At 33.2% G+C, this 27,684-nt stretch overlaps 1 protein-coding gene across 1 annotated transcript; it reads left to right on the top strand.

Moving 5' to 3' along the window:
- Positions 1–939: 939 nt before the first annotated feature.
- LOC106461845 (probable chitinase 10) lies at positions 940–25,862 on the top strand. Its single transcript, XM_022388920.1, has 16 exons — positions 940–991; positions 2,573–2,833; positions 3,200–3,378; positions 4,948–5,072; positions 7,510–7,633; positions 7,901–8,086; positions 9,890–10,009; positions 10,303–10,579; positions 10,837–11,143; positions 12,099–12,222; positions 21,392–21,516; positions 22,110–22,233; positions 22,750–22,935; positions 24,776–24,895; positions 25,158–25,338; positions 25,681–25,862. Exons 1-16 carry the CDS (start codon positions 940–942, stop codon positions 25,860–25,862), a joined length of 2,673 nt encoding a protein of 890 aa, XP_022244628.1.
- Positions 25,863–27,684: the final 1,822 nt, after the last annotated feature.

The raw sequence follows: 27,684 nt of genomic DNA, 5'->3' as shown, positions 1-27,684 counted from the left end.
TAATATTATGTATAGCTAATATGTAAACAAAACCTATAAATTAAGTTGAGCTATCTAGTGAACTCCGTTATAAACTTCAAACCTCGAATAATTCTGGTATGGTTCTAACTGCATCACCTTTTCTGTGTGTTTTTTTACCCTACTGTTTCTCATACTCTTAGGAATTCAGTTGTAGCTGGATGCTAAACACGCAGTTTCAACATGTTCATTACAGCTTTAATCAGTAGGTGATAATGATAAGAACGAAATTAGGCGAACTTGTTTATTAATGTCACAGGCTAGAAAAATACACGTTCTACTTCAGCTTGTGTATACGGAAACAATCAAATGAATACTGAACTTTTTTCAGAAATGAAACTTATTTTTGATCTTACATGCTTTCAGAATACGTCGACGATATCTATGTATATTTGTTTGTGAGAGAGACTACATGAAAATACTTTTTCCTCGCTTTCAGCCGTGGAGACGTTATAATGTGACCGTCAATCCCACTTTTCGTTGGTAAAAGAGTAGCCTAAGAGTTGGCGGTGAGTGGTGTTACTAGCTGCCTTCCCTCTTCTATCACTTCTAAATTAAAAACGTATATTGCAGAAAGCCCTCTAGTAGCTTTGTGCAAAATTACCAAAACAAGCAAACGAAATTTATTATTATTCGTATAATTACATTATTAGTCCACCATTGATAACAAAAGTTCTTTGTTTTCTGATCGTGCATGACGTCCCTAAACTCCAGTATATCAAAGTATGCTTCCTTGAGCAAACATGTTCGGTGACGGGATTCGAACTCGCGATCCATAGATTGCGAGTCGATCATCCTAATCACCAGGCCATACCAAGCCCTATAATAAGGAAAAGGGTGCCTTTTACTCTTCATATTATTACATTTTCGCTATTACTTTGAGTAATTTATTGATTTCAAATACAGACAAATATTTTGAAGATGCCTAATCAAATATTTACTCATGAATTTGAGATTATTGAAGCTGTGTGTGGTAAGCATTGAGAGAAGGAAGCGTGCTTACCCGTGACCTATGGGCACAACACCACTGACTAAGGTTATTCAATGTTGTTACATTTCGATCTCTGCCATCCAAAGTTCGCTAGATCTTCTGAATGTTGGTAAAGTTAATTCAAGTAAAAACAATCTTACGACAATGGACGTGTATGTCAGTATCTACATATGTAACTAAAACTCCTGCGCCATCTACTGAATGGCACTACAAACAAAAATCCATTAAAAATTCACACCTTGGGTATTCCAGATTCAGACAATTATAAGAATAACTGTTATGTTCAACAACCGTTTCTTTATAATAGAACATAATTTTAAATAAAAGTACTCGCCTCACAACAAGAACACGACTTTCACTAGACTGTATGTGAGAGTTTGATTATATCTTTATTGATGTAATTTTTAAATATAGTACTGAGAAACTGGAGTTATTAAAAAATACTATTATTTTTTTCAATAAACGGTACCACTTTTTATACATAAAAGCGTTATAGTTTATATCATTAAAATTTATGAAAATTTTGAGCTCTGTACATTGAATCATTTTGATGCAATGAGTTGCGTATGACTAAAAAGCACAATCCGAACACTTTTCCAGTCCAGTACTTCCCCCCCAAAAAATCCCTTTTGTTTTTAGAAAATGTACACTTTTTCAAATTTTTTTCCAATGAGGTATGAATACTATGATTAAACAAACATTTGCCCATAGGGCGGCGTTTCTGTTAGTAATAGATAATTGGTATTAAAATTACATAAATACAATTATGTTATTAATCCTTATCCTAGTTCTGATTTGTAAGTGACTTAAATACAATTGATAATAATTACACTTACTCTGGCTCACACCATAGCAGTTGTTGTTCATGCAATTGTTAATATAAATAGTGTCAAGCCCACTACAATGAGTCCTAACAGTGGCGAGAGGGCTCGTCAGCACTGGACATAGCAGACATATTATTACGCATTACTTTTTTGCTTTCACTCATAAGTTGTTGATATTTTATTCATCTGCTGATTCTTATTTCATAACACCTGTTATGATCAGGAGTTGTATTAAGAAATGAATAATTTCGTGTGAAAAAGTTACATCTGATAATAGTGGTTCAGAAACATCATTATTAAAGTTACTTAAATTATAAGACTGACTAACGTTGAATTGTTGCGGTGATGTGATGATTAACCAATTGACTGTTAAATATTCTTTAGCGACACATTAAAAATATATATCCAAGGAAATTAGAGCCAGTTTTCATTGCTTTTGTACATGATAGACCCTCGATATACCTCTCTTCACTACCTATGAAATCGGTACTGACCCTGCACCGAACAATAATAAGTTTTATTCAGAAATGTGTATAATTTAGGGGGTACAATTGTATCACCCCTGCCTACGCACATGAAAATGATACCGTTATGTTAATTCAAATACACAACTTATTTATTACATAGATGTATTGAAATATCAAAAATTTAATTCATCTAATATAGTTTATAGCGTCAGAAAATTGACAGTAGTATTAATATGCCAATTTTAATAAAACACACTTTAATGTCACCTTAGGTACAGTCAAAGATTCTAAAAAAATTGTGTGTTACTATACCAACTGGTCGCAGTATCGACCGTCGATCGGGAAGTTTACTCCCGATGATATCAACCCTTTTCTATGTACTCATATCATATTTGCCTTTGGCTGGATGAAAGACAACCAGTTGACAGCTCACGATAGCTCTGATGAATCTCGAGATGGGAAGAAAGGTCTTTACGAAAGAGTGACAGATTTGAAGGAAGTAAATCCAGCTCTGAAGGTGCTTCTGGCTGTTGGTAAGAAAAGCTTGCTAAGTCTGAAATACACGTGTTTTACAGTTATTTATCGAACACATTTTAAAACGTTGAGAGGGTTGCATTTACTAACATGCTTTAAAATAGCTTTATAGTTAGTGGTTAATGCTCTTTATGAAGAGTAATTATTACCCAGCTAGATATCCTTTGATTAGGTCTAACCTAAGATCCTTTAAAATAAGTAACTCAATATTTTTTAACTTCTGGAATTTTCTAATGTATTCAAACTGATGATGACAGAACCTTGTCGAATTTGCTGTTATGTTAAACTTATATTAAAGTTTTTCTTCATTACCCATTCAAGCTGTCTCCAAGCATTCTTTTTCTAATGTATGTTTTCTTTGCCAGGTGGCTGGTCGTTTGGCACTCAGAAATTTAAAGCTGTGTCTTCTAATAGTTTCAACCGAAAACGTTTCATTTTCAGTGCTTTGAAATACCTTCGTCAAAGGAACTTTGACGGTTTGGAACTGGATTGGGAATTTCCCAATAACAATGTAGACAAGCTAAACTTTCTAGATCTACTGAAGGTGAGTCTAACGTGATGTAACATTAAATTGTCTTAATTTCTGTCTAAAAAAGTGTTTTGAAAACCATTTTTTTATGTGAATTGATTACAAGTAAGAAAATGTCCTTAATCAATCTATTAATTTTTTTCATTTAGTGACGACGGTGTTCTGATAAATAGAGTTATTTAAGTAACTTATTACTGTAATAATGTTACGTTTGTCAATATAGAGGTATTATAACGCATTAGATTTTTAATGGGAGTAATAATATTAGTTACTTTCCGCAAAAAAAAGGAGTTCGTTTCGTTGATTTTCTACACCTAAATTAGTGCTCTTCACCTTAATAAAGACAAAGTAATATTTTAATTTCTAAATTATAAGCAAGTAAAATATCTAAACGATGTGTCAAAATTTTCTTTTGAGTCATTGTCAAAGACCAATTTCAGAAAACAGTTCACAAAAGGATTTTCGTACAAGCTTTATTGGGACTGTCTTAATTTCGTATTTATCTGGCTAACTGCGCGCCTGATCACTGTTCAATGAGATTGATATATATTTAATAAATTAATTTATGGACGTATAGTTAAACAAAGTAAATAGCCACAACAATTGTTTTGCAGGAAAATGGAAGAGAAAGGCATGTAATAAGTAATATAATTTGCTACTTTTTTATTAACTAATATGTCAGGGCGTAACATTAGTTTTTGAATAAAATAAAACATGTACACACTTCTATATCGTTCTTGGAACTTTGCATTTCAATATAAAAACTACAGTATACTACACACTGTTACTGTCATATATGGTTTACGTCAGTTTATCGTTCTTGTAACAATGTTTTTTATTGATCATTTCGGCAGATTTCCACCTCAGACAGTGGTAGAAACTCTAATTACTTTTAATGGAACCTAGTATTTTAATGTAAAAACTATAATACACTCTACAGTGTTACTGTCATGTATGGTTTGTGTCAGTTTAGTTTTATATGTTATTTACAGTGGTTGTTTTGTCAGCAGCCTTTAGTCTTTATCAATTTTTTGATGTTGACATAAGGACCTAGCGTAATATAAAAAATAGTTTTGTTTTGAAAATAAACATGTGAAACACCTTATTTCGCTTAGAAAAATAATGTGATAGAAAATATCTAATATTCGGACATAGCGTTATTTGTATTTAACCACAAAGGCTGCACAATGGGCTATCTGTGCTCTGCCCACCACGGGTATCGAAACCCAGTTTCTAGCGTCGTAAGTCCGCAGACATGCCGCTGTGCCACTTGGGGGCTGGACAGAGGGCATAATAGTTTCAGAATTGAGAATCTAACATTAAATAAACATTTGTTGTTATTCGAATAACTGATTTGGTTCTCCAACCATTGTATATTAACGTTTTTGAAATTTATAGAATGATTATTCTGAAGAACTAATTTCCACATATATTACTCTGAATAATAAATTGATTCCACGAACTAAAGTGTTCATTTTATTCAAGGTTTTAAAACCCATTCCTTAGATAACTAAGACTAAAAATTCTAACCGTAATAGCGAAATATGTGATATAGCGTGATAAACACAGAAATATATTGTGCAGGAATTAAGAGAAACGTTCGAGGCCGAAGCTACAGAGCGCAATCTACCAAAGCTGTTGTTGACTGCTGCTGTTTCTCCTGTCGTCGCAACTATCAACAGTAGTTATGACGTACCAACTATGATTAAGTAAGTACTTTTTACCACTAACACCCACAAATATTTAATCACAACTATATACCAGCATACCCCATTTAACGCCGTTAACGCTTTCCTGAAAAACGCTGTGCTAAACGAAAATCAATTGCCCTTAGGAATACAATTAATAAGAGGAGGATGCGTTTTTGACCAAAACTTTTTCTGGAGATAGAAACTTTTAAACGTGTTTTACGGTATTAATTAAATACTCAAACATTAAAGAAGTATATGAAACATTAAATAAACCTGAAAATACGAGCATACTGGTGTACAGATCATAAAATAATTTAGCCTAAGCCTATGCAATGATTCATGCATTATTTATGTTTTAAGCTTTACACTAATTGCTTTATTTTGCAACAGTTTTTATTTTTTGAACAACGATATTGTACTCTGTTATCACATCACATTAGATAAAATTTATTAAAGTTCAAAAAATGCGATCGACAGACTAAAATCTACTTTGTATATTAATCACAATTACTTGACAGTAGCTGTTATTTACAATGAATAGTATACGGTATATAAATACCCAGTATACTGTAATATAATTCACTTTGAAATAAGCACAATTAATACAAATAAGACTGGTATTTGCATAGTACGATTCTACCACGAGACAAACTTGAGCATACGGCGCATCTCACGCATGCGCAGCTGCGTTAGAGATTCCCACATTCTGTTTCTAAACTGCGCTAAATCGAAAATTGCTATCGCGACTGGACGCCTTAATCGAAAAAGTTCCCTACTATGAAAGCCGCGTTAAAACGAAAACGCGCTGATAGAAGGCACGCTAAACGAGGGATGCCGGTATAAATAGTTACATATACTACAGCTCCTACTTTTTATTTACATCAGTGCATTTTCAATGAATGTTGTCTAAGATACCTATTAATCTATTTGCTTGCATGTCTAGACACCAACAACAATCTATTCATCTGTTATGCTTAGCTTTAGGTTATATTGAGTTTTTAGATTCACAGTCCGTTATTATTTAAACATATGTAAGGTTCCTTTTTCATACTCGAAACAAACGAATTAATGCGTAAAGTTTTATAATACGCATTTCTAATTTAGTACAAAACTTTTTCCTTGTGAAGGATCACTAAGTCATTTGAGAGTTAGAAGATTTCAGTGCAATGGTAAGAGTTTATTACCATCAAGTTTTATAAACAAATGAACGGCTTCGGCCAAATGAAGCTAAAAACTAAACCATCAAAACATTTTCAAGATCCAACTTCTCAAGTTTGGGTACCTTGTAGTTATAGTGGGTTAATAAGCCGTTAAGGAATCAAGCGTTAATCTTCTTGTTTCATGAAGATGAATAATAAACAAACAACTTTAAATAACTGAAGAGTCGTGATAGTAGTGTAGTATTCGCAGGTTCACTGATTTCCCCTCGAGTAATCGGAGAGGATTCACAAGATAATAGGAAGTTCGACAATAAATGTTTAGTAGGAATAAATGTGATTTATTCCAGTTTTGACTGAGTTGTGAAAAAAAACGAGACTGGACACAATGTGAAAACAATCTTTATTCAATACAAAAAACACAATCAACATGGAGGACGTTGCCTTTACTAGAGGTTAAGAGGTTTTGGAAGGTATCATCATACCCACCAGTAGAAAATGTCGCTGTTTACTTTTACATGGCGTGTTCCACTTTATAGGAATCTTTCTCACGAGAAAGTGCATGTGATACCATAGGAGAATGACCTGGAACAACAGTTAACTAACGTGAAAGGATCCTTGACCAATGTTCTACTTTAAACCTACAAACACTTATATAAGTGAACAAAGGGTGTAGAAAATACCTAGTAGGCTGTTAGATGATAAAGTTTAAATTTTGGGTTTGATGTTGTTGAGCTAAATGATTGTTGTCCAGACAAGTATATCCTAAACATCTTAATTTAAAATCTAAAAAGTAACTAAATCGTTATTTTGTCCAACCATACAATTTTTTATTGTTAAACCGTTTTTTCAACAATTCTAGAATTGTAATATTAGAGATTTAAATCTTATGGCAAAAGTAAATCTAATAATCAATTCATTTCACACACAATACTTCCTGTGTAATTTTTAACCCAATATAGGGCATCTATCTATCTATACATACATACAAACAAACACACACACGCACATATGTAATATTGTGTATTTTCTGAAATATATTTATTTTTCTTATCTTTACACAGAAGCGTCGCTAGTTACTTAAAAGATTCGGGGCTCGAGCCCATAGGGCGTAAATCTTCGACGTTTCTGTATGATACCTATCATGGTTTACTATTCTGATTTTTCAAGACATATACTAGGGGTTCGGAGCATTGTCAAGAAGAATCAGGGCAGGGAACTCACGTGCCCGTGTCTAGCGACGCTTCTGTCTTTACATATAATTCGTTTAATTTGTTTTTGTTGAACGTATTCATCAGATACCTGGATTTCGTGAATATAATGACATATGATTTTCACGGAAAGTGGGAGACTCAGACCGGACATCACAGTCCTTTGTATCCACAAAATGACGAGGCTGAATGGTCGAAACAGTTATGTGTGGTACGTTTTACAAATTTAGTCATTTTGGTTATTTTAGCATATAAGCTATCAGCCTATTAATGGCTTATTTCAACAAATATTTATAAAGCTAAGTGAAGCTATAGAAATTATGAAAATCATCTTCATGGGTATTTTTGGGGGAATATTTATCTTTTATTGTACAGGAAAGAAACTTTAAAAATAAACAGTGTAGGAATAAGTTAAGTTCGCACTCCTCCTCGTTTTATAGAGCGTGATAAGTATTTCATAGAATTCGTTTCCATTTAGGATTTTTCAGCCAAGGTTTGGGAACATTATGGTGCCCCAAAAGACAAAATTGTAGTCGGCATGGTAACCTATGGTCGCAGCTTTACACTTGCAGACCAAAACAACAACGGCTTAAATGCCCCCACGGTTGGCGGAGGAAGTCCTGGAGAGTACACAAAGGAAGAGGGTTTTCTGGCTTACTATGAGGTATTATTCAAAATTTCATGTAAAGAAACGATTTATATAGCCAAACATGAAAAGCATACCTTTTGTTTTAACGAGTGTGTTTTTGTTAGTATGAAAGTGGATATTTTAAAAATAAACTTATCCAATAACCTTTCTCATTTCAATATCTAATGGTAACATTTAGTATTTTTACACGTTTTAGGAAAATTAATTAGAAAGATTGAACTTTAAACCAAACAAACAATACTTTTGGCTATATCCTATTTGGAGAACAAATTTGTTTTAGATTTACTATAATTTAAAATCTTTGTTTTCTCATCACCAAGTCTACTATTATGTTGTAATTTTAGAGACAGTAATGTTAATTTTGATACGCACTAATAACACTTATTATCAGTAAAGTTACAGACACGATTTTATCAAAGTATTGGGATAGCCACTCTCGGCTAGTAATAGGCTCATCCCATGTCACACTGCTATGTAGGTCAGCACTGCCAAAGTCAGCTAGTTATAGCTATAAAGGAAGCACTTTCATATATCCAGAGGGATGATTATTGAGTACACTATAAGTGGAAGAGATATGTTGCCTGCCTACTCGTTCTCGGCTTAAACACGCTGAAAACTTGTATGGAAAAAACATATATGGAATGTTCGCTCTGAAGCCCATAATTATTCTGTTTTTGGTCCATGTTAATTTTGAAATGCATTTTGAAGTGAAACCACAAACCTGGCATTAAACTTGTTATTGGGAATATTAATAAGAAAATTAAAATTGCATACAAGCTGCAAGGAGTTCTATGTTAACGGATTGCACAGATATAAGCTGATTATCACAACAGTGAATGAAAATCACCAGCGCCGTGAAAATATCAGCAACAATCAAAACTGTCATAAATATCAGGTGAATCTCGCTGTCTTTTTCCGAGTATATAAGTCTAAGTGTGATGGTAACCTTGAAAATGCTTTGGATACGAATGTAAAAAACAGCAGTTAATATTATCATGGTGTGAACTTTTTTAACTGGCTTGGACATGATACTACGGCAAAGCTGCACTGTTATATAGAATTAATTCTGTAAGGATGGAGCATACCTCTTTCAGCGTGGAAATGTCCCATGTCTATCATTGGTTTGAGACAAGTAACGTTCATAATCTGTCTTGGCCAACTCAAATTCCAAACTTAAATTCAATTGAACCACTCTTGCACGTTTCGGAATGCCAGTTGAGGGGTTTATAGGACAGAACTCAAAACTGCACTAAGCTCGGATGTTACTCTACAAGAAAAATGGTTTTATGTTTCACCCAAATGGTGGTAATAGTTAGTAAAATAGTCTAGGCTGTGATTAACGACATAGATGACTACACTTTCTATTGAGAAAGGATCATAACGACAACATACGGCATCTTCTTGTGAAGGTGTAATTTCTCAGTATTTTTCAGGAGTGTTATTAAAATTACTTAAGGAAAATTCACTTTTATGCCGGAATGACCGTGTGTGATACTTATGGACTATTCAACATATCTAATACATAGTCGTATCCTGTTACTCTTTAGTCAAACTTTTGTTTTCTAGTTATTGTTTGCTTTGTTTAGATTAGAAAAAGACCTTTCAGTGTAAAGAAACATTGTTGTATTTAACGTCTTTTTATGTTCAAGCTATGATTTGGAAAGCTCAATTTCTGTTTTAGAGTGTTAACTTTGAGCTTTAGTTTGATAATTTCTGTTGTATGTAGTTAAAATATGTTTGCTTTAGGAATAACTTGATCATTGTTTGAAAAGTTAAGATACTTGGACAATTCATTTTCTACTCTGTATTCTCGCCCAGGTTTGCCAAATGCTACAAAACGGCGCTACTTATATTTGGGATGAAGAAATGAATGTTCCATACGCTTTTCTCGGAGATCAATGGGTTGGTTTTGATGATGAAAGAAGTCTCAGACTAAAGGTTAGTATGCAGCTTGTAAAAATAAGGACCAGGTTTAATAGACTATGTGGGAGCAAGATAAGTATTAAGTATGATAATTGTTTAAAGAGGAATTATGATAATAATAGATACTATTAACATGGATAAAAACTACAAAGTAAACGATTCTGTACGATCAGTAGATAGTTTTGATATCTGCAGTATTTAGTAGACAGCTGGGTTAACCTAGAGTAAGGATAAGAAAATAAATATACCGCGAAGTTTAAAATGCATTATTTCATCGAAATAATATTTTGATTTGTTTTATTTTGTAGATGATGTGGTTGAAGGAGAACAATTATGCTGGAGCCATGATTTGGGCTATCGATTTAGACGATTTTAAAGGTTCTTGTAGTTCATCCCCCTTTCCACTTACTAGTATCATAGCTGAGGAACTATTGAACAAACCCACAAAGTCATATTTCTACAACTTTGAACAAGTCCTGCCTTCAGCTTCAGAAACTACGTTGTCTGATGAAAAGGCTGCTGTTACCAACAAGACAGTTTCACAGATCTTTGCATTTATGGAAGAGGAAGAACCAAAAGATCTAGGTAATGAGTATTATCATATAAAAGCTTCATGTAAACCTTTTCACCGATGCCATTTTAATTTTTCTCACTATGTAATCTTTATGATTTAACACTGATTTTGTTAGACATTTTATGTTTATAAGAAACATAATTTGACTCAAAACTTTGAAAATAAATAAATGCCATATTTTAATTTAGGTTAATATAGATATTAAGAATGTATTCAAATATGTAAAAACTTATCAAATTCCTAATCGCAACTTTTTTACTGTTTACAGAGTCCAATGCTCGAATCATTTGTGCTTTTACCAACTGGTCAACTGAGCGTCAAGGAATTGCTAAATTTACACCTAACTTAATCGACCCAAACCTATGTACACACATTATCTATGCTTTTGCTGGGATCAAAGACTTTCAGTTAACACCATTTTATGAAACAGATATAACACATAGTTCAGAGATTGAGCTGTACGACCAGGTTTTAGCACTCAAAGAGAAGAACGAGAAACTACGAGTGTTGCTGAGTGTTGGAGGTTGGATAATAGGCCCTGAACCTTTCAGAGAAGTGACAAAAAACTTGTACAGGTGAGGTGAATTACACTGATTAGTGTAAAAACATCCTTAATGCAAAGGAAAGCTAGATAAATCTTGTTTTTACCAATTATATTAACTTATTCCAATTTTGTTTGAAAAAAGAAAAATACTTCAACGAGATTTTATAAATAAGAGTTTTTAACGTGACTATTTTCCCCCTTAGTCTCTTTATATTCTCTCGGTCGCTTTCTCGTTCTCTAACACACACATAATATACATAATATTAATTCGGCCCTGCATGGCCAGGTTGTTAGGGCGCTCGACTCGCAATCTGAGGGGCACGAGTTCGAATCCCCGTCTCACCAAACATGCTCGCCCTTTCAGCCGTGGGGGCATTATATTGTGACGGTCAATCCCACTATTCGTTGATAAAAGAGTAGCCCAAGAGTTGGCAGTGGGTGGTGATGACTAGCTGCCTTCCCTCTAGTCCTACGCTGCTAAACTAGGGACGGCTAGCGCAGATAGCCCTCCTGTAGCTTTGCGCGAAATTCAAAACAAACATAATATTAATTCAACAGTATCATGTGTAAGTGAGCGAAAGTTATAAGCGCAACAAAAGAATGAAATGAAAAATATAAAAACTTATCCAAGTGTGCAAAGACAAAACATACAAAAATGAAATAAATATAAAAAAATCAATAAAGTCATAAGTGGTGTATAAGTGTTAAAAAGTGCTTTGCAAAAGACGAAACAGTTTAAGTCGTTAGAGGGCCAGATTCGAATAAACAACCCAAGTAAACCTAAAGAGTTCAGATATATTTTAAAATAAAAGAATAATGAGACGTAAAATACAAGATACGAAAAATAAATACAACTAAATAAAATAAAATAAAATAAAAAGGATTATGTTGCTCAACAATACATATATATATATATATATATGTGTGTGTGTGTGTTGCGCAATATATTAGATTGAACAGTAATTAAGAAAACATGCCGTTTACAGCAAATCCCGGTTCATCTACAGTACCATCGAATTTCTTCGCCTATATGGGTTTGACGGGTTGAACGTTGATTGGGAGTTTCCTAGAGGCCTTCTAGAAAAAACAAGTTTTACTGAGCTTATAAAGGTAAGTGCAGGTTCACGCTGCTTTTCAAATAATTTAAGATTCACACTTTACATGGTAAGATTTGAAGGTGGTAATCGGTATATTAGTAAGTTCTGTTCATATTTTTGTCTGTTTTTTTCGCTCATTTCAAATCTTAAGCTACAAAATTCGTGTCCGTATAATCATAAAAAAACGGCTAATAAATTTTGCCCTTAACATCATTATATAATGCAAGACTCCTGTACATAAATCTGAATAACAGAACCAAGCACAACCACTATTCCACTATTCGTTGGTAAAAGAGTAGCCCAAGAGTTGACGGTGGGTGGTGATGACTAGCTGCCTTCCCTCTAGTCTTACACAGATAGCCCTCGTGTAGCTTTGCGCGAAATTCAAAACAAACTATCATGAACAAATTCTCCCTAGCCGAGATTCCAAGAATGACAAGAAGTTGTCAACATCTGCCTATCTGCAGAAATGGCATAAAGTGGCTGCAGCTGTTGTTTTTTATGATACTAGGTTATATACATAATTACCTTCAAGGAAGCTTATGTGAGTCGTATTCTCTCATGAAACTTTTATGGTACTCAATCGAATTTCATCGTGTGTATTAGGAGGTTACCTGTAAAAATGATTAACGAAAAGAAAGATTAAAAGAACGCCGAAGTATCCAACTAGTCGGTGGTTGTTGTGAATATCAAATCAATTTGTATATTTCCCTGGTACGAATTATTGAATGCACAGCTGTACGGTTTTGATATTATATCTATAATATTTGAGACTGACTTTACAATGCTAAATCTTCAATAACTTCACAGAAAAACTTTAAAGAGAATAATAAAAATTAACTCTCAATAAAATAAACTCGATATATTATCTTTTATAATAATTAAAAGTATTAGGGAGCGCACGTTTCAAATATCGAATAGGTAATTTTTGTCTTTCAAATGTCAAAAGTGTCAAAACAAAACTGCAGCAAAATGAGAGCTTCTACACGACGTCTTGCATTACGTGTACTCTCGGCCTCTGACTAGGGCAGTGCTTGCCAAATTGTGTGCCGCAGAAGAGTCTCAAGTGTTAGGTGTGCCGCGTAATGTTTGCAGTTATCAAGTAATGTAAACTTATTATCAATTTAATACATTTTTATAATTTCAAATTTGATTTATTTTCCCAGTGTGGAACTTTTAAAATACTTGTTACGTTGAAAACTTTACCTCTATGTACTTTCAAAACACTTTTCCGCTTAAAATACTATATCTTTTTTGTAAATATATTACCTATTGAATATATAAATTCCGTATTTAGATTTTAGTATGAATTCTCTCTGTCACTTTATCAGGATCTAGATCCTTTTCGGGATCTAGGAGGGTCAGGTTTGGTGCTTCCACCTCTTCCTCCCACTTGCACTGGTATTTTAGTAGCACTGTTAATTGCTGAACATTCCAGAAATGAGAGTGTTGCTTTATACTTTTTATTTGTTTGTTTTTTTAATTTCGCGCAAAGATACTCGAGTGCTATTTGCGCTAGCCGTCTTTAATTTTGAAGTGATAGACTAGAGGGAAGGCAGCTAGTCAACACCACCAACGAATAGTCACATTATAACGACCCCACGTCTGAATAGGCGAGCATGTTCTGGGTCAGAATTTGAATCCACGACCCTTATATTGCGAATCTAATTTCCTAACCACCAGGCCATGCCAGGCCGATACACTTGGTAAGACTTGAAAAAATATTATTTTGACAATATCTTAGTACATAATAAATATTGTTACGACCGAGCTTTCTACATTGTGAATTCGTTTACGATATTTTGGAATAATTTGATGGCTGTTTGTTTGTAATTAAGCACAAAGCTACACAATGGGCTATCTGTGTCCTGCCCACCACGGGTATCGAAACCTGGTTTCTATCTGTGTAAGTCTGCAGACATACCGCGGAATAACTTGAAGAAATGAATAACAACAAAAAGTTATATTTATTTATTATGACTACCCTCTAGTGGCTCAGCGACAAGTCTTGAGACTCATAACACTAACAAAAAAAAATTGGGTTTCTATATTTCTAGGGTAGTATTTTGAATATATTACACCGGCTCTGAGTGGAGACCTAATATCATGGAAGTTATCAGGGAATGATTTTCTTCAGTAATATCTCCTATGTATAACATTGGTAAGGAATCAAAATAAACCGAAAAGAATACAATCCTTTAACAAAATACGCTTATTTAAATAAAAATTATTATTAATTTGGATACTGTTGAGATATTTATTTCAGTTCTCGTACCTTTTTTTAAATCCTATTGACTGCACGCAGCTCTAAACAGCTGACAGCTTACTTGTCAAGTGACACCACTATAAGGATTGCTAGTGGCCCCCCAGTGGCACAGCGGTATGTCTGCGGAATTACAACGCTAGAAACTGGATTTCGATACCCGTGGTGGGCAGAGCACAGATAGCCCATTGTGTAGCTTTGTGCTTAATTTCAAACAAACAATAACTGTAGAGTTACAACCTCAGTAACAACATGAATGATAAGGTATAGCTTACAGTGAGTTATAGAAGTTGAAGAACGAAGACTAAATTGTTTCGCTGTTGTAATCGACGTGTTGGAGATAAAAGTTTAAGATGCGAAAAATCAGGTTGAATGATGCAATATAAGGAAGAAAATACATGTATATGCCAATACAGTTGAACTTGATATAAAAGTTTATCTGACCGATTCCTTGTGTCAGTTGTTTAGTTAGAAACTGTGAATTTACAATAACATACAAAACAAGCAGTAGATGAGACTGGACTTTAATGTTCTCTACCAAAGCTGAATAGTATGGCAACCAAAACAATAAATAATGAGTGAGATACAAGCATTCTAGCACATGTGTGAAGTTAAGATATCAAAGAAGTGATGTTTCGCATTCCAATCATCTATAAGACTGCAAAATGACCGCCATTCTCATGGGAAGATAGAGCTAAGAATGTATGAGAGTAACTTCTATCAAATACATGTCAAACAATACCATTAAAACCCAGAGATATAATATAAGGCTTGTGTCCATTAGATAAATCTTCTTGTCGTGTCCACTCCATTAGAGAAATGTAGCAGTCTCACGGCACAGGTTACAGTGATCAAAAGTGAACACCTTGGTAAAATTTGGAAATATTATCCGAATTTGGAATATAATGATGTTTTAGAAGAGTAAGTATAATAGCTAAGATTGTCAGACCAGTAGGAGACCAACTTTATAGTTCTGTCGTTGATGCTAAGGCCATAACCACTAAAATCAAACTTGCTTGGGATAGTTCCATTTTCTGTATACAAATGTTTTTTTGGAAGTCCTTGTCAAATGACAGTTTACATTTACAATTTTGCGGTTCAGAATAATTGCTTTTTTTTCAGAGGTGAAATTTTCAACATCTTAACAGCTTTTTCATTTTCCTAACGAAACTTTATCTCTTAGTAGTAGTTGATAAAAATGGGCATTGGTCTGAACATATACAATTATGGTAATAACGAGTGCATCCAATGGCTAAATAATATGGACAAGTGTATTTTTTTTGTTTGCTTTGAAGCAGAATGAACAAAGGTTGATAATAACTGGTAAAACAGTGGAGAATGTTGACCTAGATGTTTTTCCAACCAGAAGATGTAGCCTAGAATTTAGCCAATGGCACTTGATATGTCAATTATCGCACGATATTGAAAACATTTTAAGTGGCTATATATATATAGTTGTATATTTACAAAAAAGGATAACTATTATCAACATAATCAATTTTTGATTATGCTCAAATATGACGTGGCCTTAAGTCAGATCGTTTCCCACCCCTTTAAGAATGAAATATCGCTAAATCATTCAAAGCTTTAAAACGTTGATTTCTTTATCTATTACTGGGATGAATGCTATTATCTAGCGAGAAATAGCTATCTTATTAGAAAAATAAAATATTTCATGATATGTACTAAATAAACCATAACTAGCATATGTGAAATTAACAGTACTTTTAAATTAGCCAGTAAAGAATCGCGATCTTTTACGTTATTCAAAGCATAAGCATAAAAATTGTACTGGAAATTACAATTATTTAGCGTAACTACGAATGAAATATCTTGTTGATGATTAAGTATTGAGACCGAGTTTTAAATCTGCGAATTCATGTATAAAATCTAGTAATGAACAGCGAAGAATTTGTTATATAGACACTGAAGATAATACGTGAAACTAGTCCTGTTCATAATAGAAACAATCCAGAAGAGCTCTTGGCAATAACCTAGCTGTACGTACAAGTGTATCTTACTCTTATACACACACACACACACACACACACATATATGTACCTTTTAGAATATAGTACAAATTAATATTAATAGTACAAATATATATGTTGTTTTTTCTTTCTAAATCATATCATATATAGGGAGCTGGGACTTCAAATTTCTATCTTCTCAGTCAACTAAAGCAATAGTTTGTCTATACGTCATCTGCAGTCATGTTTTTTTCTGTTTTAAATAATAAAGTTTGTTCACTTCTGTTCAATTTATCATGTCCTCAAGTTGTTTACCACAGAATCCTCAATATTTAAGGGAGCTGCTGATTACGTTATGTAGTAAGACTACCAGAAGAATACAACTGGGTTATTTGAAAAACTAAAAGTATTTACCTGCATTGATTTAAAGTATCAAACAAAAAGATGTTATGTATAGTTAAATATATGTAGTACCAATAGAATAATTAACTGTATATATAACATTCTTCGCTGTTTACTAGTATGTATAACATTCTTCGCTGTTTACTAGTATGTATAACATGTTTCGCTGTTTACTAGTATGTATAACATGTTTCGCTGTTTACTAGTATGTATAACATTCTTCGCTGTTTACTAGTATGTATAACATTCTTCGCTGTTTACTAGTATGTATAACATTCTTCGCTGTTTACTAGTATATATAACATTCTTCGCTGTTTACTAGTATGTATAACATTCTTCGCTGTTTACTAGTATGTATAACTACGGTCACAGGTTGATGGTTTTCACTGTGAGTGGTTGCCATCAAACCAATCAGATGATGCCACACCAGCAAACTGCCTATAAATGTAGAGATTCATACTATTCACAGAAATAGCATGGTGAATGTATTCATTGCTATGAGCACAGAAATGTCGTATGATCAAAGAATAGAAGTCAAAGTTTTGGCTGGCAAAAGCTACTTCATGGATCAGATTGAGTAAACCTGTGCTCTTGTAGAACGTTTTTAATGTAAAGATAGGATTTATCATAAGCTATTTGTTCTACATATTGGACTTTATCAAATAACTATACAAATGCTACTTGTTTATGATTAGAATGTTGAATAATCCATTGTCTATTTAAGTATCACTAACGAATGTGCATGTATGTTGCCGAGTTAACAGTGTGATAACCTTCTCACATTTGTTAAAAATTATTAAAAGGGAAAAGTAAGTGGGAAATATAATATACAAATGGCAAATTGCTAAAAAAAAGATATAGGCACATTTAAACTATCTATAAAAATGCGTGTACAAGGGAAAATGATACGATTTATAATGGGGAGAGTTGTTCTTTTCAGCTAACAGCGAGCTTACGACCAGACCTTAAGTCATAATCCACTTCCACTCCCTATAGAAATAGAGGATAAAGTGGGTATAAAATGCAAATATTATAAGATTGCTTTCCATGTATTGTACGTAAATAAACTGCACCACAAGAGTCTGATAACTTCTAGTATTACAATGTGCGCAGAAGAAAAGTTGGAACTAACAAAAAATCATTCATCCTACCAGTACTGAATTTATTAAGATAAATGCAAAGAAGAAATTCTAAAATGGCAGTAGACCTCCTTTCAGAGGTGGACATGGCCTTGACTAGTGTATTAGCCCATTGTATCCCCTTTCTAGGTCCATTGCAGCCTCTCTTTAAGACTTACATTCTAATGCTGTCCGATCTTTACGTTTCTTTCACTTCTCCAATTCTTACAAGAGTATATTCCAGAACATGAATCTCCTCTCAGTCTGTAAATGTCAGCACTTCCATCAGTAAGCCTCTCTTACAAAATCAGTTATTGCACGATAATAAGAGAGCACAGGATAAGATCTGCTCTTTATTTAGTTCTATACTACTGTAAAGCCCTTTTATATGGTTTAAGATCCAAAAGACATCACATGATTATCTTTACTATTTCTGTTAACCTTGTTAAAGGAAATAATAGAGTTAAGTAATGATTTAATTTTCCACAACTCGATGTCATTAGGGGTATAACAATGCCCGCCTTCTTTAAATTATTAAAATTTGTCACCAAATAATCGAATTTCTTTTTCGATGGTTGTCATTATGAACAACTTCATGGTCGCACCATGTTTAGCTAATTTGTTTTTAAATTATCACGAAAAAAAAGTGTTTAGAAAACTGTTCTGAACAGTTTAAAACCTTTATATCAGAGAGGATACGTTGATGATACATTTGTGGTGTTTAATAATACATTTGATTTTCATGAATTCCAAAATGATTTGAATCATCATCATATTAATATTACGTTTGTGAATGAAGAACAAACTACAAACACTTTACGATTTTTAGATACTAAAATAGTATACTTAGGAATAAGCTTTGAGACTAAGTGCTACTATAAACCAACATTTACCGGACAATATTTTCATTTGATAGTTTTTACCTTTTGAATTTAATAGGAATTTTTACCCGATATATTAAATTATAAGCTATAATATAGTTCGTTTTTTTCTGGATTTCATGAAGAAGTGAAAAAATACAAAGGTTTTTTTTACAGAAAAATAGTTTTCCTTTACAGTTGCAAAACTAATCAGGGTCAGACTAATTCATTTTTATGTCGTATTTACAACTGTTGTTACTTATTTATTTAGGTCTTATTATCATTTTGATCTTTCTCCTATCTTATTATCGTTTATAGATTTTGACTAGTTTTTAGGACTCAACTATTTGTTATTTCCGGCTGTTAGCTCTGTGCTCTTGTGAATTTTTTGGTTAAAAACAAACAAACAAAAACGCCTACTCTATAAATTGACCATGTATGTAGCGGATAGTTAAAGTCGGATTAATATATTATTTTTCTTTTTATTACACGTAATTTGATTATTCTAATCAGAATATTAGTATTTTAATATTTATTGCAAACTTATTATCCATTTAATTGCTTATTTATTATTAATCATTTTTCTTCATAAAAATTAGGTTTTTGCCGTACTACCTGTTCCGTCCTATTATTAGATTCTGTAATAAAATTACTATGACACAAATTTACCATTTATCTCAGATGTTAAGATTTCCTGAAGTTACACAGTGGAGGCAATTTAATTGGCTTTCATTGGCTGGAAGGGAGAATATTAAATTTTGCATAAACACAGAATTAGTTTTACATTCTGTGCTTTCTTTATTATTATTTTCATAAATGATTGATATACATAATTATTGTATTTGTCACTTTTAATTTTTGTATTATTATGTAATTTTAGTGTTTTGCGTTGTTAGCTACGTCTATGGATTTAGGACTATGCCCAAATCTCCTAAACTGGCTGAACCTTGTGAAATATTATTAGAATTACAGCGAAAAATATCACTAACAGCTAGAGTGCCAAACTGATGAATCAACTATCTATGTTGATAGCTTTCTTTGATTAGAAGTTGATAGTAAATCTTAAACATACCAGGATATTATAGTCACATGGGAACACATTCCCTGCTCCATATCAGGATATTCTAGTCACATGGGAACACATTCCCTGCTCCATATCAGGATATTCTAGTCACATGGGAACTCATTCCCTGCTCCATACCAGGATATTCTAGTCACATGAGAACATATTCCCTGCTCCATACCAGGATATTATAGTCACATGAGAACATATTCCCTGCTCCAGGAGAACTGGAATGCAAAACAGTTATACATTTGTTCCACTTCATACATGTGAACTCCTAAATATTATATATATAATGAATACTTAAACAGTCAAGCAAAATAAAATCCAAAGAAAGGACTGCATTAAAAACAACAAATCGAAACCTATGATAAATTACATTTAAATGAACAAAACAAGCCCAACAAAAAAAGGCAATTAAATTAAAGACGCTGAATAAGCGAAAAGGATCATCAGGGTACAGGCTATAACGTGGGATATAAAATGTAACCCTGGGTTTTAGAAGTGACTGCGCAAGTACGACCCACATTGCGGTGGGGATACACTATCTGTCATTCTTAACCCCCATTTGCCAGTCTCACATGAAGAAATTCATAAAAAAATCAAATAAAGTAATCAAAAGAAATATAATAGGAGAGCCCAAGCCCACAACGTCCCACATCTATATTACCCTTCACTGCCTGCAGACAGTTGTGGGAAGGGGACTGTTCTCCAAAGTAAAAGAAAAGAAAAAACGAAATAAGACACCACTACTTGGGGGTAAGTAAGGTAAACTTACCTCCTGAGGTTGGCATTCCAATCCCCATTATAGTAGTAAGGCACTAATTTAACTTATTTAGTAGCAGAGTAGATCAATTATACTAGTATAAAGTTATAAAACCCAACCAACTTATCGTAAAGGGGGGGATAAAGATAACAACGAGTAACTCTACTTTGGAAGACATAAATTAATCTAATTACTAAAACATATTGATCAATCTCATTGAATTATAAATGGAGAGAAACCTATGCAGTATGTCTGAATTTAAAACAAAATAGATAAATGTCATAGTGATTTTATTTCGAAAAAATTTGGATGGTTATTAGTGTAATCATATGTATGAAGTCGCAGGTGGACCGAAGAAATCTGACACTGTGGTTGTCAGTTAGTGTAATACAGATTTTTGTAATTTAATAGAAGCTGGTATGCTTCTTTCTATTATACTTTCCCCCTAAATACAAACTTTATATATGATTTTTAAATATATACACATGTACACTTATAGGATTTGAATCCGGCTGATCTTCTAATCGGTCTCTACTCTTCAGAATATCTATTTGGTTTTACATGCATTTCTGTGATTAATAAGATTAGTGTTTGATTTCTTTACTCTTGTATTTCATAATAGATTTAATATAGATCTTTTCTAAACACTATCAAAGGAATTTAATATTATTATTACACATCTAATTTGTAAACTATTTAAATCTAGTTTCTCAACACTTATTTCTGTGTATTGCCAATAGGACTTAAAAGAAGCTTTTGAAGGAGAAGCCAAAGCTTCTAAGAAACCACGTTTATTACTCTCTGCCAGTGTACCTGGGAATTTTGAAGCCATCACTGCTGGATATGACGTGGAAGAACTTGATAAGTAATATTTGAGTTTCTATTTTGTTTTAATGACTAAACTTTTATGTTACTCCTGGTGGCTCGGTGTTAAAGCTTGAGGGATTGTGTTAAATATGTTTGATATTAGCTTCTTTTCAAAATTAATTGCTCGAATAAAAAAATCCTAACTTTTTTATTTTCCTATAAATGAAAAGAAATAATTACTTAACACACCTAAATCTCTAATAGTATTTGAAACTGAGCTTTAGGTTGTGAAGAAAATGTTAAGTTCAGCAACACTAACAGATTAACTCGCACAATAAATTTGTTTTTTAATTTCCTATTAAATTAACTTTTCAAGGCTCTAGTTACTTAGTACCTTAAAGGCTGTAACCAACTTTTTTGCAGAAAGGTTTATGACCTCATTGGTAAGCTTGAGAGCTTAAACTCTCAAATTCTGGTCTTCATTCCTGCGGTGAGCACAGAACAGATAGTTCAGCGTGTAGGAAACAGGAAGGTCTGTACATTATGACACAAAATTTAGAATGAAAATTATGACTATCTGTTTTGTTTTCTAGATGACTTTGATATAAGATATCAAGACCAGAGGAATAAATGTATGATCATTCTATCTAGATATTTAGACATTTTCAACGTCATGACGTACGACTTTCATGGGGCCTGGGAACACGAAGTTGGTCACAACAGCCCTTTGTACTCATTAAAGGGCAGAAGCAAATATTCAAGTAAACTTACAGTGGTAAGTGCTTAAGACTACCCATAATTCAGTGCTCGGAAACAATATATATTCATAAGTGACAACAAAACTAGCTTAATACATTAAAACTCCAAATTTAAAGGTTATTTTCTAGAATAGTTTTAAGAAAGTCTAATTTTGCAAATGTCATTCTAAATTAATCTGAATTATACATAATTGTATTTAAGAAACGTGTAAATAATAATAATACATTCCATATAAATTCATGTGTGTTTATGTGCTTTTTCTTTTACTCGATATTTAAAATTGCTGTGTTTGAACTTAGTAGCTTAAAGGAATTATTTCAACGTGTCTCAAGAATTATGTAAAAGTAACATAAGCAGAACCTGCTTCATCCTCGTAAATTCCGTAGCGTTTTCTTAGTTAGTTCTTACAGAGTTTTTGAAAGTGCTATCTTATTATCATGTTGTTTCGAAGAGGTCTTTGTTAAAGTTCAATTTTATTTGTTCTCTAAATAACAACAAATTAGTGTCTATATTGTTCGAATGTTCTTTAAAGGATTATGGAGCTACAGAATGGGTGAAGAAAGGTGCCTCCAAGGAAAAAGTAATTATTGGCATTCCAGCATATGGCCGTTCTTACACCCTACAGAAAGAGTCATTGACTGACATTGGTGCTCCAGTCGTTGGTGCTGGTAAACAAGGAAACTATACCCGAGAATCCGGTTTTATGGCCTTTTATGAGGTGATAATAACTTTTCTACATATTGAACAGAGGTTTTGATAAACAATATTTTTTTATTAGACATTTTATCTGTCACACGTTTAATACAAGAGGCAACATACAATACTTAGAAAAAAAAGCGGAGGAGTGTTCAGAAAGATGAGGGATTCTCTTGTCCATGTGCTTGACCTGAGTAGATTATTTCTGACAGATTTTCAAGTTCATAGTTAAGTAAGCAGCACAACGTGTTTTGTTTCTATATTGGATTTGAAGAACGTGCTCTAATGAAGTTCCTAAAGCATATAGCCCTGATCTAGCACCATATAACTTTTTTTGGTCCTCCTGAAGATGATCTGCATGGACAACATTTCTGAACAACAATGTACTTAAAGTGTTTGAAGAGAACAGGATTCATACAATTACGCTTTGAATTAACGACACTGTTATAATTAATATCAAAGAATGATGGAGGAAATGTACCATACTTTACGGCGTCTATGTCAGAAATGATATCTGGTTGCCAATATCCTCAACACCATTGTTGTATTTGTTAATTTTAATAGGATATATATTAGCTTATAGGATATAAATGAACTCGTTATCTAACACCTAAGAAATTTGGTCACTGGAGAGAATCTCATTCAAATTTATCCAATAATTTGATTTATTCTTTTTTTTAAGCTTAGGCTTGAAAGTTCGAATTAAATCAGAAAGGATTCTTAAATACCTGAAAAAATAACTTAGGTGTTCTACTTCATGACATATATAACTTTATTTGAAGAATAATTTCGAAACACAGCTGTTTATAATTAAATAAAGTTCGTGATAAATAATTTAACACACGCTTTGAACAGTAATAATATCATATTCAAATTTTGTTAGATTTTTGAAGTACTTAATTTCTCTTTTGTATAAAGAAGAACGTATTTCTAACAATATAAGTGTCTCCCGATGGCCCTGTGGTTGCTTATAACGCTTCAATTCAAGGTTCGGTCGCCACGACATAGACAGCGCAGGTAGCCCATTGTATGACTTTATGCTAAAACAAACGGATGAAAAATATGAAAGTAATGACTACTCGTTTTTACTCTTGAGTAAAACTCTATTGATTCTTCTACTGTTCATCCTATAATTTAAAACAAAAAATATATTTTCGATGAATGTTGTAATGATGAAAACATTAGTTTTACAATATAGTCAGTCATCAGGAAATAGTTTAATATTATAGTCTGAAACCTCTAACTTTTTAAATGTTATTTGAAATATTAAATAAGCTCTAAATTACTTTTCTGACTTAAGCAGATTTATCACACGTTTTCTAGGCCCAAAAATGTGATGCAATGCCAAAGTATTTGTTTGTTGCGGATATTTGCGTAAAGATACGTGAGGGTTATTTGCGATAGCCGTCCTTAATTTTTGACTTATGGACTAGAGGGAAAACAGCTAGTCAACAGCACCCACCCCAAATTCTTGGGATACCCTAAACGAATAGTGGGATCTGACCGCCAATCTTATAACGTTATCATGACTTTAAAGTGTGGAACACAATCCTGCGACAACAGAACGTGAACCGTAGACCCTCTGATTCAAAGTTTTGCATCCTAATCACTAGACCATTTTTGGTCTGAAAAAGCAACCTAAACTGCTGATTTCAGCCATATAATTTTAATTATGAGTTTTTAGGAAGAAAAAATCAAATGAACAGTATATATTTTAATGGTAGTTGTTTTTTTCTTCTCTGCGTTGGTATATTCATTAAATGGAATAATCAAAAATGTGTAAGCTGCAACTCGCAAAGAATTAACAAAAAATAACCTCTTTAATTATTGAAGCTAAGTGATGTATATAAACTTTGGTTTAGGTGTGTGATTTTATCAAATCTGGAGCCACTCTTATCTGGGACAATGAACAGATGGTGCCATACGCATATAAAGGAAACCAGTGGGTTGGTTTTGACGACATTAGAAGCGTTAAGACTAAGGTGAGTTGGAAAGACTATCAGTGGGTTTGTTTTGAAGACATTAGATGTGCTAAGATTAAGGTTTGTTGAAAGTAACATCAGTATATTGGATTTCATGAAATGAAATTGTTAAAAACTGAACTACAGATAAAGTATCAGCTGAATTTTGTTCATGTTTCATACAAATGCAGTAACTTATTAGCTTCAAAGAAGAGAAAATAAAAGATAGTCAAATATAAAAGTAAGAAACTAAAATGTATATTTTCCTTGACTGATAAAACAGATCCAGTGGCTGAAGCAAGCTGGATTTGGTGGAGTGATGATCTGGTCCTTGGATTTAGATGATTTCCTAGGTTCTTGCATGGGACATTCTTATCCCCTCTTAAAGACAGTGAAAAATGAACTGAGAGGGTATATGGTAGCCAACGTGGAAGTTTTGGATAGTGGAATTTATAACCCTATTGGTAAGTTGTTTGGTTGATGCTTTTACACATTACCAAGTGTTTGTTTGTTTAGATCTACCCTGAGAAATTGAGTATGGGTTTAAAAGTCCATAGATACGTTTTATGTTTAATTCAATTATATAATACTCATTATAATAATTAATTTATACGAGTATGGTTCAGCTGAAAAGTCAATTTCCAGGTTTTTTTTCAATAGGGTTCGATATCTGATAAAAGATATTTCATACTTGGTGTTCTAAACTCTCAAAATTTTCAGTATTAAAGGATTTACAATATTAGTTTTCAAAATGGTATTGAATTAAAGGATTAGAGGCTTTTAAAATTTTAATATTTTCCCTTCAGCTTGTGACGAAGAAGATGGGATCATCTCTTACCATCAAGACAAGGAAGATTGTTCAAGGTTTCATGTTTGCCACAATCAGCAGCGTCATCACATGTCATGCCCAGCGAATCTGGTTTTCAACCCTGATGTTAACCTTTGCGATTGGCCGGGAAATGTGGAATCATGTCTACTAAAGACATGAGGAGTTGGGCAGTTTTATTTACTTTTATTGGAAACTTGAATGTATTAACATCTTCAGGGATGAAACTCTGTAAATAATACTAACCAAAGATATTTTTTTTAGATTTTTTAGTTTTAATTTGTAATTTCATGACGATACATCCCATTTCTTCATATAGTGACAATATTAGAAAAATTGTTAATTTAAAAAGAGGGGAATAGGAATCGTCAAATAAGTACAAAAACAAGTTAAATCCAAATGAAAGTATTATATATTTTCAAGCCTACAATTAGGAACTCTAAAAGAGTGGATAAACACGGCTGGAAATAGTGTCTACATTATTTTCTCAAACTACAAATCCTTATTTTGACTCCATGTCTACAGTACTTATACATTTTAGTGGAGTCAAAATATGGATTTGTAGGTTGAGAAAATGATGTAGACACTATTCCCAGCCTTGTTTGTTTACTTTTTTAGAGTTCCTAGTTTTAGGCTTGAAAATGTAATCTTTGCATTTTGATTCAATTTGTTTCTTTACTTTTTTGACGATCCCTACCCCTTTTTAAATTAACAGTTTTTACTAAAATTGTTTCTTAAGTGTTTTATGCCCATTTATGGGGAATATATTCTAAGCTACATATGTGCAAACGTTTGGTTGAACGTTATATGTTTTTAACAGTTTACTGCTGTATTGGTTTTTTTTTCCACCCAACCACCGCACTGAACTTATTCAAAATAAATAACAAATGTACAATAAAGAATACATGTACTGGTATGTAACTACGACAAACAAAATGTGAAGTTACTTTCAAAGGACCATCTTGAAGGCAAAGATTGTATCATTACAGATTTAATGAGCAGCTGGCCCGGCATAGCCAGGTGGTTAAGGCGCTGGACTCGCAAACTGAGGGTCGCGGGTTCGAATCCCCATCACACTGAAACGTGCTCACCCGCTGTCGGAACTAGGACGCCAGTCTTACTCCCGGATACTCACCTCCAAATTCTGAGAACACCATATGAAACAAAAACAAATGAGCGGCTTCTATCAGTATCACAATGTAATGTAACAAAAGATGAGCAATAACAAAGCAATCTTATCAGAACGGAATAATGTTTCTTCTAAGATAATAGAACACAGTAACATGCTTATCTCATCAAGTCTACATGGCACATATGTATGTTCTTCAACAACCTGCTGTGCACAAGTGTTTCCTAAGACAAGGCAACACAAATAATGCACGCAAAAACAGACAACAGCGACACATTTAGCATAAGTCGTCAATTATCAACAACATTTACAACCGTTATCTTAACACCAATTATATAAAAATAACAATAGCTATATGAAATACTGCTATATGCTGTGATAATAAATACTGAATATTTCAATTAAGTAGAAAGAATCACCACCATCGTCTGAGTAGAATAATCTGCTATGATAATTGTTAAAAACTTTCTGAAATATAGTCGCGGAAATCCACGTAGAGACAGCAAACTCGAGAAAGATGAACAACAGCGAATTGAGTAACGATATGCAACAGCAAAATCGGGAATCTTTCACTTTACAATTTCCAACTAATGCAATAAAAAATGAACGAGCAGTAGTTTCTATCTAACGCACACTCTAGGAAAAGGTGGTTAGGGCTCGCAATCTGAGGGTCGTGGGTTCGAATCCCTGTCCCACCAAACATGCTCGCTCTTTCACCTTTATAATGTGATGGTCAATCCCACTATTCGTTGGTAAAAGAGTAGCCCAAGAGTTGGCGGTGGGTGGTGATGACTAGCTGCCTTCCCTCTTGTCTTACACTACTAAATTAGGGACGGCTAGCGCAGACAGCCCTCA

This window comes from Limulus polyphemus, unplaced genomic scaffold (assembly GCF_000517525.1).
Source record: "Limulus polyphemus unplaced genomic scaffold, Limulus_polyphemus-2.1.2 Scaffold1044, whole genome shotgun sequence".
NCBI lineage: Eukaryota > Metazoa > Arthropoda > Merostomata > Xiphosura > Limulidae > Limulus > Limulus polyphemus.
Note: the sequence above shows the minus strand (reverse complement) of the source record. Positions and strands in the feature narration are given on the sequence as shown.